Genomic DNA, 12,012 nt, shown 5'->3' on the forward strand with positions numbered 1-12,012 from the left:
CGTCAAGCCATTGAGTGTAAAACAATGGACTTACTCCCATTTTACAGCAGCATCAGAAGAGAATCAAGAGCACAACACTGACAAAACCAATTCTGAATCCTAACAGGGTAAATGAAAGCTTTAGAGATGCTTGTCAGCCCCTCAATAAGCAACTAAAAAGGAATTTTAAGAAGACTGGGTTTGTCAACATGACCAATGATTCTTTTGTGCCATTCTTTCACTACTGAACCCTGTGACATGGGTGTTTGCTAAAGAGAACACTACTTTGGAGGGGAGTATCTTCGTTACCTCATGGATTGCTCACGTAAGCAAAGTTTCAGTCATGCCTCCCTAGACATAAGAGTCCTTGGGGAAAAGCATTTGGATATTAAACACTTTTGAGGAACATGTTTCTCCCACAGACACAATAGATACCAACTATGCTCACCAGAATGTCACAGGTTGGGTAGGGCTTAAACTCTGAAGTCTTCCATGAGAGTGCAATTAGAGAAAAGTGCACATCACACAGAGGTATGATGGTAACTATTTTTTTTAAAAAATAGTCCAATAGCAGAAGCAAGAAAATAAAAATTTCTTCACAAAGTTGGTTGAAAACAAAGGCTTTAGCGTAGGGCTGCTGAGTGAACAGTTAACTCACAAAAAGGCCATGCTTAATTACACCATTAAACAATAGAATACCAACTGAAATTTATTAATTATTTTGATGTTTTTCTACCTTTTCAAATATTGATTTCTACTGAAACACAGAATACAAGGTACAGTGGTCACTTGATATTTTTGATTGCAAATACCTGCAACTGTAAAAATAAGGCAATAGTATCTTTCCATTCACTTCACAGAAGTACTGTAGTGCAAATGTAGAATTTTAGTTACATAAATGCACTCAAAAACAAAACAATGTAAAACTTCAGACCCTGTAAGTCCAATCAGTCCTACTACACCTATTCCTTGATTTACAAGTGTAATTCATTCCATAAAAACTGTAAGGTGAAAATTCATAAAAATCGAAAATAACTTTCCCTTTAATTTCAATGTATAAAATTCTGACTGGTTCTGGACTCTCCCCACACCTCGCCCAAAAAAAAAAAAAAAAGGCCACCCAATATTTTTCCCACGTGACGATACTATACAATCATAAGTGTAAGAACAGTGCTACTTTATTGCTTTTTCGTGACATTTATTACTACTAGTCAGTTCTTAGATAGTAGCGAAGGTGGTATTGATGCGAGTTCCATGGGATCATCTGTGTCACCAGCAATGGCTCCGTAGTGACGTCAACCTCCTTAATTCGGTTTTATCTTCAGTTTTTGAGTTTGCGGATTGAGGATCAGCTGACGGCGATGAGGGTTTAGGAGGAGGTGATGAAGTGTTGAAAAAATGATAGAATTGAAGTTTGTATTGCAGGCCTCTTTTTCTTGTCATACAACTCCTGCTAACATCGAACAGCTTCATGAACTTGTTGCTTGCATGCTGAACCCTGTTCCAAGTTTGGGTCGTTGTGTAGCTGCCTCCAATGCACTGAAGAATTCTGACAGTGTTTTAGTGTCCACAGTTTTTTTTGCAATTTATCCAATTCTTCCTGCTCCTTTTCTGACAACCTTTCTGCATCAAGCTGGCTTAATTCTTCATTCATCAATTCTTCATCATGTGACAACAACAGGCCTTGAACATCATCTGTGTCCACGTTATTGAATCCTTATGTTGCCAATTGCACGATAGAATTTGAAGGTTTTCCACTTCACCCTCAAAACCATGGAAATCATGAACATATTTTGGCAATAGATTTTTCCAAACACCATTCAGGATAGTAACAGAGAGATAGCTGTGTTAGTCTATATACTATCAAAACAAATAAGCAGTCCAGTACCACTTTAAAAGATTAACAAAATAATTGATTAGGTGGTGAGCTTTTGTGGGATAGACCCACTTCTTCAGACCATAGCGAGCACTTTAGTGGAGTAGGCCATTCTGTAAATGACCTGAAAGTCTGTGTTTTACTGAAAAAGAACTTTAAGAATCGCCTGCAAAGGGAGATTGCCGAACTCTTTTATATTAAAATTCGACACATTAACACATGGTTTGAAACAGGATGCCAAGTACCTGGGTCATTATATGGCCTCTCTTACATACTTTGTTTTATCAGACTCTTGACTTGCCCCCCTCCTACTACCCCCCTGCTCTTCTGATTTGCCCACCTTGATTACAATTTTTCTGTTTTGTCAACCTTGATTACTATTTTTGGTTCTCTGGGCCTTAAATATTGAGTCTGCTCTGGTTTTGCTATGGTCTGAAGAAGTGGGTCTATTCCACAAGAGCTCACCACCTAATAAATTATTCTGTTAGTCTTTAAAGTGTTACTGGACTGCTTTTTTTGTTTTGATACCATGCAGGATACTTTGAGTAATTTTATTTCATGCAGTTGTAACATTTTCTATAGCTATCTTGACACTGTAGTCTTTCCACAAACGCTTAATTGTTGGTTTGTCTTCTCCATCTGATTGCACATATGAGATACTTCATCACCAGTTGTAGACAGTAAGCTTTAAATGTAGAAATAATGTCTTGATCTCAAAGATGGAAGTGGTATTGAGGGGGGAGGGGGGAAACACTTAAATGTTATCACCATAAGTCTTGGACATTGATGAGTGACCGGGACCATTATCCAAGATCAGCAGACATTTATTCTTCAGATTATTTTTCAGCACAATATTTAGAGATGAATGATGAAAGGTAGCTTGTTTTGTAATCAACAAAAACCTGCTTTGTCACCCGTACCTTTCAATTAGAACACCAGATGCCTTGTTTAAGCCTTTAAGTGCCCTTGGATTTTTCCAAATGGTAAACAAGGAGAGGCTTCAATTTCACATCTCCTTCCAAATTTCCACCAAGAAATAATGTGAGTAGATTCTTTAAGGCCTTGAAACCTGTTGCTTTTGTTTTATCACTTGAAATAAAGGTTTGACAAGGCACTCTTTTCCAGGAAAACGCCATATCGTCAACATGAACGATTTGTTTTGGAAAATATACACCTTCATCAATTTTTGATTGCAATGTAGCTGGGAAAAATGTTAGCTTCCCAAATATAAGCAGATGCTACTTCACCTGTAACATGCACACTATCATAATGTAAACATACTTTAAAGCACTCAAACCAACCATGACTTGCTTTGAAAGTTATTTGACGGCCCCAACTTGCCTCTCTTCCTTGGCCTCCTTCAATTCTTTTAACAACTTCAAATATGGTAGCCACAGATATTGGTCTCCTTGGTTTCTTGGCCTTAGTGACAGCTCCTGAAGAAATTTTTTCATGTCTAGGACCCATGATGATCACAGACAAATATATTTGAAGATTAATAACACGAACACAAGGAAGCACGCAAACCAACTGGGAAGTGCTGGGTAGTTGAGGGAAATGACTCAGCCTTGCACTGTGTTCTGGTGTAGTCCTCCACATTTATTACTCACAAAGCAGATGCTTGGACGAAAGTTGGCGGTTCTTTGTAGCAGAAATATGTTCATAAATCGACAAATAGGTATCAGTTGACATTGTTGTAGCTAAAATTGATAAATCAAAAGTTTGTAAGTCTAGAGAAAGGTGTACTTATTCAGCCTATCACTCAAATAAGTTTATATTTATAGGAGACACTGCTGCCCACGTATTTCCAGTGTAACCTGAAAACAAGGACATGTGTTTGAGTCCAGCACTTTTGTAGCCAGAAATGCATGCTATTTACATGTCAGATAGGTTAAACATTCATATGCCCCTACATGCTTTGATCACCATCCCAGAGGATATGCTTCCATGCTACTGATGCTCATTAAAAAGAAAAAGTGTTAATTTGTTATTGAACTCCCTGTGAGTGAGCTGTATGTCTCCTGTGCGGTTTTATCTGTCATATAATAGTTGAGTGATGATCCACCTCATGGTACTTTTAAGAACACTTCCACAGCAGATCTGACCAAAAAAAAAAAACCACAAAAAAGGTACCAATATGAATTTACAAATATAGCTACAGCACTCGAACCCAGATATAAGAATCTCAAATGCAGTCCAAATCTGAGAGGGATGAGGTATGAAACATGCTTTCAGAAGTCTTAAAAGAGCAATAGCACTCCAATGTGGAAACTACAGAACCAAACCAGCAAAAAAGAAATTCAGCCTTCTCTGTTGGTGGTATCTGACTCAAATGATGAAAATGAACATGCATTGGTCTGTTCTGCTCTGTATTACCATCAAGCAGAACTTGTCACCAGCATGGACACATGTCCTGTAGAACAGTAGTTGACGCATAAAAGGGACACGTGACTCTTTGGCTCTTATGCCACACAAATATGTGAGCTACAAGAGTGCCACGTGCATGATGGGCAGAATCCCCTGGGAAACAAAGATGAAGGGAAAGGAGTTCAGGAGAACTGGCAATATTTGAAAGAAGTCTTGGTGAAGGCATAGGAACAAAACAATCCCACTGCATAGTAAGAAAATGCAAATATGGCAGGCACAGAGCTTGGCTTAACAGGGAAATACCTGGTCAACTTAAACTCAAAAAATGCATATGAGAAGTGGAAACTTGGACAGATGACTAAGGAGGAGTATAAATATATGGCTGGAAAATGCCAGACAGTACTCAAGACACCAAAGGCACAATTGGAAATGCAGCTGGCAAGAGATGTGAAGGGTAGCAAGAAGGGTTTCTACGGGCATGTTAACAATAAGAGGGTTATCAGGGAAAGTGGAGGGCCACTGCTGGCTGAGGTAACCTAGTGACAGATGATGAAAGAAAAGCTGAAGTACTCAGTGATTTCTTTGCCTCAGTCTTCACAGGCAAGGACAGCTCCCACACTATGGTGCTAGACAATGCAGTATGAGAAGGTGGAAGGCAGCCTTCGGTGGAGAAGGAATGAGTTAAGAGCTACTTAGAAAAACTAGATGTACACAAATCCATGGGACTGGATTTAATGCAACCAAGGGAACTGAGGGAACTGGCAGATGTCATTGCCGAGCCTTTGGCCATCATCATTGAAGAATCTTGGAGACCGGGAGAGATCCTGGATGACTGGAGAAAGGCAAATGTAGTGCCCATCTTTAAAAAAGGAAAGAAGGACAATGCAGGGAACTATAGCCTGGTCAGCCCTACCTCAATCCCTGGGAAGATAACAGAGGGGATCCTTAAAGAATCCATTTTGGAGCACTTGGAAGAGGGGAAAGTGATCACAAGTACTCAACATGGATTCACCAAGGGCAAGTCCTGCCTAACCAATCTGATTAGCTTCTATGATGAGGTAACAAGCTCTCTGGACATGGGGAAGTCAGTGGATTGGATATACCGTGACTTCAGCAAAGCTTTTGATACAAATTCTCACAACATTCTTGCCCATTAGTTGAGGAAGTATGGATTGGATCCATGGACTATAAGATGGACAGAAAGGTGGCCTGAAGATCAAGTCCAATGGGTCTCACTATCTGGATGGTGGTCAGTTTCAAGCAGTGTCGCACGGCTCCATTCTGAGGCCGGTGTTGTTCAAAATCTTTATTAATGACCTGGATGAGGGACTGGATTGCACCCTCAGCAAGTAGGCAGAAGACACTAAGCTAGAGGGAGAGGCTGATACGTTGGAGGTGAGAGATAGGATCCAGAGTGACCTAGATAAATTGGAGGATTGGGCCAAAAGAAATCTGATGCTGTTCAACAAGGACAAGTGTAGACTCCTGTACTGAGGACAGAAGAATCCCAAGCATTGTTATAGGCTGGGGACTGACTGGCTAAGCAACAGTACAGCAGAAAGGGACCTAAGGATTATAGTGGATGAAAGACTGGATATGAGCAATCAGTGTGCCCTTGTAGCCAAGGCCAAAGGCATACTGGGGTGCATTAGGAGGAGCATTCTGAGCAGATCTAAGAGGTTGCTGGAAACTGGTGAGGCCACATCTGGAGTACTGCATCCAGTTTTGCCCTGCCCCCAGTATAGAAAAGATGTGGATGTGCTGGAGCAGGTTCAGTGGAGGGCAACAAAAATGATTAAGGGGCTGGAGCACATGACCTATGAGTAGATGCTGAGTGATTTGTGCTTATTCAGTTTGCAGAAGAGAAGACTGAGGGGTGATTTAATAACAGCCTTCAACTTCGTAAAGGGGTGCTCTAAATGGGTCGGAGAGAAACTGTTCTCAGTGGTGACAGACAGCAAAACAAGGGGTAATGGTCTGAAGTTACAGAAGGAGAGGAGTAGGTTGGATATTAGGAAAAACTACCTCACCAGGAGAGTGGTGAAGCACTAGAATGCGTTGCCTAGGGAGGTAGTGGAATCTCCATCCCTAGAGGTTAAGTCCCAGCTTGGCATAGTCATGGCTCGGATAACTTAGTTGGGCTTGATCCTGCTGGGGACTGGACTCAATGACCTCTTGAGGTCCCTTCCAGCTCTAGGATTCTACGATTCTCACATACAGATGACACTGTAAAAGAGATGTTGGCAGCATTCTTTCCTGCAAAATGTAATTAAACTCCTTTGTCAGAGTGACTGGCTGAATGATTTGTAGGCTCTAAATTTTTGCATTGTTTTATTTTTTGCACATAATTCTACACTTACAAGTTCACCTTTCATGATAAAGAGATTACACAATAGTACTTGCAAATCTCCTGAAAAGTTTTTTTTGTTTGTTTTTTTGTTATTTTTACTGTGCACATACTTGTAATCAAACACATGTAGGCTTTGTCTACATGGACACACTCTGATGGCAGATGGTGCTGTCAGCAGTATTACCTTGTCAAAACATCTGTTGACAGAACCGCACATATTAAAGAGGCTCCCACTCTGGTGACAGAGTGTATCTACACAGCACCCAGATCTGTTGACAGAGGGAGCCCATTAACTCCAGAAGTGCAGCATGCATGGAGGGCAAGCACTTCCAGGTGCACTAGCTCCATGCCGCCTTAAAAGGGCCCCCCGCCTGGCCCCAGTCCCCGTGCGAGGCAAGACTGGCAGAGCCCTGCTGGATGCAGCTAAGTGCCTACTGGGACCACAGCCGGAGCTCGCAGAGCCCAGCAGTGACACCGCCTCTGACTGCTGCCTAGGACAAGGAACAGCTGCTGCTTCCACTGCCCCTGGTCCTCACGGGTGTCTTCCACCACATCTGGGAGGATGACCCCAAGGACAATGGGCCCCAACAAGGGCCCCACAGACAATGGCCCAAAGGCCTTGGTACCCCAGCAGATTTCCCCATCGGTGGCCTCGATGAGTCTAGTGGTATCCCACCATCTGCAACTGGTGGGACCGTCTAATGATGAGGCAATGGGACAACCACCAATGGCTTTGGAATTTCCAGATGTGGAAGGCCACCTTCTTCAAGCTGTGCTAGAGGCTCGCCCCCATCCTGCAAAGACAGGACACAAACTTGCAGCCCACCCTCACCCTTGAGAGGAGGGTGGCCATAGCGGTATGGAAACTGGTAACACCTGACAGATACTGCTCTGTGGGACATCAATTCAGGGTCGGGCACTCCACTGCTAGAGCTGTCCTGATGCAGGTATGGCAGCCTCAGGCTGCATGGGGAGTGAGAGGGGGGCAGCAGTTGGCATAGTAGATGGGAGGAGAGGGGAGGAGGCCCACGGAGTTCCTGGGATCCCAGGTGTGCCAGACCCCACCAGTGACTCACAGCCATGTCCGGTCTCCTCTGCCCGCAGGTGGTGCATACCATCCATCAATGAGAACCTGCTACAGAGGCTCGTCCGGATCCATAATGTCGATACCCACATGGCCAGTTTCCACCATCTGGGCTTCCCCAATTGTGCCAGGGTGCTGGATGGCGCACACATCCCCATCCAGGCCCCGGAGCACAGCACGGGCAGCTTCAAACACAAGGGGTACCACTCTGTGGTCGTGCAAGCCTTAGTGGACCACCAAGGCCGGTTCCTGGACATATACGTAGGGTGCTCAGGCCAGAGACATGATGTGTGGGTGCTGTGGAACTCCAGCCTGTTCTGCAGGACGGAGGAGGGCACCTGCGTCCCTCACCAGGAGCTGGCCATGGGAGATACATGGAAGCCCCTCTGCATTGTGGGGGTTGCAGCATATCCACTCCTCCCATGGCTCACGAGGCCCTACATTGGCCACCTGGATACTACGAAGTAGGCCTTCAATGCCCACCTCACCCGGGCAAGAAACACCACAGAGCTCGCCTTTGGCCAGCTGAAGGGGAGGTTCCAGTGCCGCCTCATGCAGCTAGATGTGGGGAAAGAGGCCATCCCCATGGTCATGGCGGCATGTTGCACACTCCACAACCTGGTGGAAGGGAGAGAAGAGCTGTTCCTCCAGGAGTGGGCACTTGAGGTAGGGGGCCGTTACAAGCAGCCTAGGGCAGTCCACAACTGGTAGGTGCATGCTGATAGTGTACACATTTGGGAGGCCTATCAGGAGGCATTTACCCACAGCCTCCTTTGACCATCCCCAGGCCACCATGGGAGGGGTGGGGGGGGGAGGAGGGGGGAGTCCACCATCCTGCCGTGCCCCTCTAGCACTGCATCCTCCCACCATCATCCCCAAGGAGGGACAATGGTGTGTGAGAAACAAACCTTTATCAAAAAAATATAGTTGTGCAATAAAAATATAAAAACTTTTAAACATACAGTCTTTCTGATTTCAAATGGGGAGGGGGATCACTCAGGGGCAGGGGTTGTGGGCCACTACCCACAGCGGCCATGCGAGTCCCTCGTACCCTGTGGGAGACTGCCACCGCAGGGCTGGGATGACAGGGAGGTGGAAGGCTGGGGTGGCTGGTGCAGCCTTGGGCTTGGTGGGTGGGGCGGTGGGACTTAGCAGGGGATGGATCCCCACCATTTCCATTACGCAGTGCACGGCATGTGCCATGACATGCAGCAGGGCATCCAGGGGAGTGGAGGGCAGGAGGGGGAGCCCTGCCAGGTAAGTGGGTGAGGTCAGCGGGCCCTGTGAGTGGGGAGGGCCACCCAGGCCGTAGCAACATCGAGGAGCCAGTCCACCTGGGCTAGCCACTGCTCCAAGCCCTGCGTGCAGTCCTGCTGCTGCTCATCCTTCTGGTGCATCCACTCCTTCACGAGGTCATTGCGGCGCTGGAGGACAGCGGTGTATGCCTGGAGAGTGTCCTCACTGAGGTGGTGATGGGTCCTTCAGATGCGCAGATGCATTGGGGCCAGTGGGCTGCCATCCCTCAGGAGTGCTGGGCGCTCATCCCCTGCCTCCACCTCACCCTCTGCTGCCTCCCTAGGGCTGCTGGGGTGCACAGCGGGGCTGCCCCGGCCCTCAGATGCTGCAACTGTGGGGAGAGATGGGGAGTGTAAGGCCTTCTCTCAGCACAACCCTGGGGCCCTGTCTTCCCTCCGCCGCCGCCCCCCACCCCCCCGCCAGTCACAGCCCCCCATGTGTAGCCTAAAGGAGAGTGCTGTCCAGAGGGCGCACATCCACACCCTCAGAAGGTGGGCCCTGTCACACAGCGTGGCTGTATCAGCAGGGGGAAGGGCTGGACTGTGTGTCCACAACCCCTGGAGGCACACAAGGATCCTGGCATGGGTGGTGGGGGGGGCTCAGTGCTGCTGGGTCCTCCCCAAGGCCTGCTGCATGCGTCTGTGCACACCACCATGTAACGACCTTGCCAAGGTTGGCTGTTCCCTGTCCCCACCAGTGACTCAGGATGTGATAGGCCACCATAGGGGGCTGCTGGCAGTCAGGCTGCTGCCTGCTGTGAGAGTGGTACGTACTGCCGGGGCCATGTGTGCAAGTGGTGAGGTCTCAAGGTGTTTTCCCCTCCCATCCCCAAGGCCAGAGGGATGTGACAGCCAGGCCAGAGGGATGTGACAGCCAGGGTACTCACAGGGTGGTCCAGAGAACAGGTCCAGGGATGCACATGTGGAGCTGGAAATGCTGGTGGTGGTAGAGGAGTCTAAGGCAATGACCAGCGTGCCCTGGGTAGTCTTGAGGTCCATGCTGGCTCCTACGGCATGGCTCCAGGGAGGCACCCTCTGGTGGGAGAGGCCACTCCCTGGTATCCATGGGGGCAGTGCTGGAGGCCCCATCCTTACTCTGAAGAGGTAGTCCAACTCCCTGTAATACAGGCAGGTGGCAGACCCTGCCCCGACCACCTGTGCGCATCCTGGGCCCCTTTAAGCACAGCCGGAGGAAGGAGCTATAGAGATGTGGCAGGGGGAAGGGCACTGGCTGGCGCCATGGAGGACTTATTCTATGGACAGAAGAAGCCCTGAGTGTCTACACAGCAGTTCTGTCGACAGAACACTGTTGACACAGTTGTTACGCCTGCTCAGGGAGAGTCAAAAACACTGCTGGCTGAAGGGCAAGGTTTTGTCACCAAAACCTGGACAGCATGCTTTAACCGTGTGGATGCTCTGTGACTTTTGTTGACAAAAGGCTTACTCTGTTGACAAAGAGGACCTGTGTAGACCCAGCCATAGAGTAAGCATTATGCAGCTTCTAGTTTGTGTTCTAACTGAAACCAATATATTTTAAAATGAACATACAAAAACATTTAAATAAATTATACTCTATTATTAACAATGTGATTAATTGCGCAATTAATCACAAGTACTCTTTTTAATCACTAGACTGCCCTAATGTAAAGTCTCTGAGTATCGCATTGGACATTCACTAGGTTCCATCTTGGTGTTTGTGGCAACAGGAATGGAAAGAGGGTCATGGCCATTGAGTCCTATGTGCCTTTGTATGGGAGCACGAGGCAGCACAAAGAGTATAAATGTTCGAAACATACAGTATTTATCAAAAACATGCTTCCTAATGCACCTTAATTCCTAATGTGGAGTGCACACTAACATATTCAACAGTCTTCAACCAGTATTTATAGCAGGGGACAAAAGGGTCTAATAATCACAACACAATGGATTTAACCACTCTAGGGTTTAAAAAGTTGTTTCACAGAATTAGGTACTGGGAAAATTTTGCACTGATCCCAGAGAAGAACGAGAGTAAACACTGTTTTGCACTTGCTTGATAGGCGTATACTGTCATGGTCTTCAATGGACACCTGCAGTCAGTAGTTCCCTTCACAGCATCTTTCATGCCAGGCTCTCGGAATGCTTTTAAAGTATTACCACAGTTTTACGAAAACGGAAGCCCACAGAGGCTGGGTGACTTGTTCAAGGTCACATACAGCCAGCGGCAGAGCTGAGAACAGAATCTAGGTTTCTCGATTACCAGTTCCATGCTCTAGCCATAAAACAGACAACTTCACTTAAGAAATCAACTATAAGCAGAGAATATGACCCCTTCCCTTCCCTCCCTACCTCTCTCCTGGCTTTTTTCTCTCGGTCTCTAAATTCCTTAAAAGAAGAGTAAGAGGTTGTATGATTAAAGTTTGATATAATATAAACTATACATTGCTTCTCTTAGTACACATACCATTGTGCCTCCTGTAGAAAATAATTTTTTCCTTTAAAATATAATTTCATTTGTATCCATTTAATTGTTCAGAAACTGAAAAAGCCCGCTACCATATAAAACACATATGTTATAAAAGCCCCTCTTATAGCACTGCGAACAAGCTGCAAAACATCTCTTGCAGGGTTTGCTGTAAAAGTATTTTATGCAAACAAACAAAACTGCCCTAAATAGATCTTTAAATCATAATACTAATAAGTATTAAGACAAATAATTCAGCTCAAGGGGGAAAAGTTAAAATCAGTAATCTCCTACAATTTAATGAAAGTTACAAAGCTCAATCCTATCAGGAGCTGATGAAATTTACAGGGATATATTCTGTTGCAGTGTGAGCTATCTAATGCAAAGGTGCGCAGATGCCTTCAATTTCACGCTGTCAGTACAACATATATGGTCAATGCCAAACTACACATGGGTGATGCTCATAACGTTTCATTGTTTAAAAAAAATTAAATGTAGTTATTTGTTTTAAAGTAATTTTGGAACTGTCAAATTAAATATCTTCAAATCAAGGATGTTTCCAGTACAATATGGGAACTTGATTTACTCGTAAGATTTAAAAGCGTTTTAAACTACTAT

The 12,012-nt window shown here is 45.6% G+C and overlaps 1 protein-coding gene across 8 annotated transcripts in view; it reads right to left on the bottom strand.

Moving 5' to 3' along the window:
- ARL13B (ARF like GTPase 13B) overlaps positions 1-12,012 on the bottom strand; it is a 93,825-nt gene that overhangs the window by 5,617 nt on the left and 76,196 nt on the right. For 4 of the 8 annotated variants that reach the window (XM_074998552.1, XM_074998524.1, XM_074998528.1 and 1 more), the window contains one exon: positions 11,280-11,315. The exons of 3 other annotated variants lie outside the window; for them this stretch is intronic. In XM_074998552.1, the coding sequence (XP_074854653.1) occupies positions 11,280-11,315 (36 nt within the window). Of the gene's footprint in view, positions 1-3,196; positions 3,556-11,279; positions 11,316-12,012 lie in introns of all 8 variants that reach the window. One more of the 8 variants, XR_012646104.1, reaches the window with a different exon arrangement.

This window comes from Carettochelys insculpta, chromosome 1 (genome assembly GCF_033958435.1).
Source record: "Carettochelys insculpta isolate YL-2023 chromosome 1, ASM3395843v1, whole genome shotgun sequence".
Taxonomy (NCBI): domain Eukaryota; kingdom Metazoa; phylum Chordata; order Testudines; family Carettochelyidae; genus Carettochelys; species Carettochelys insculpta.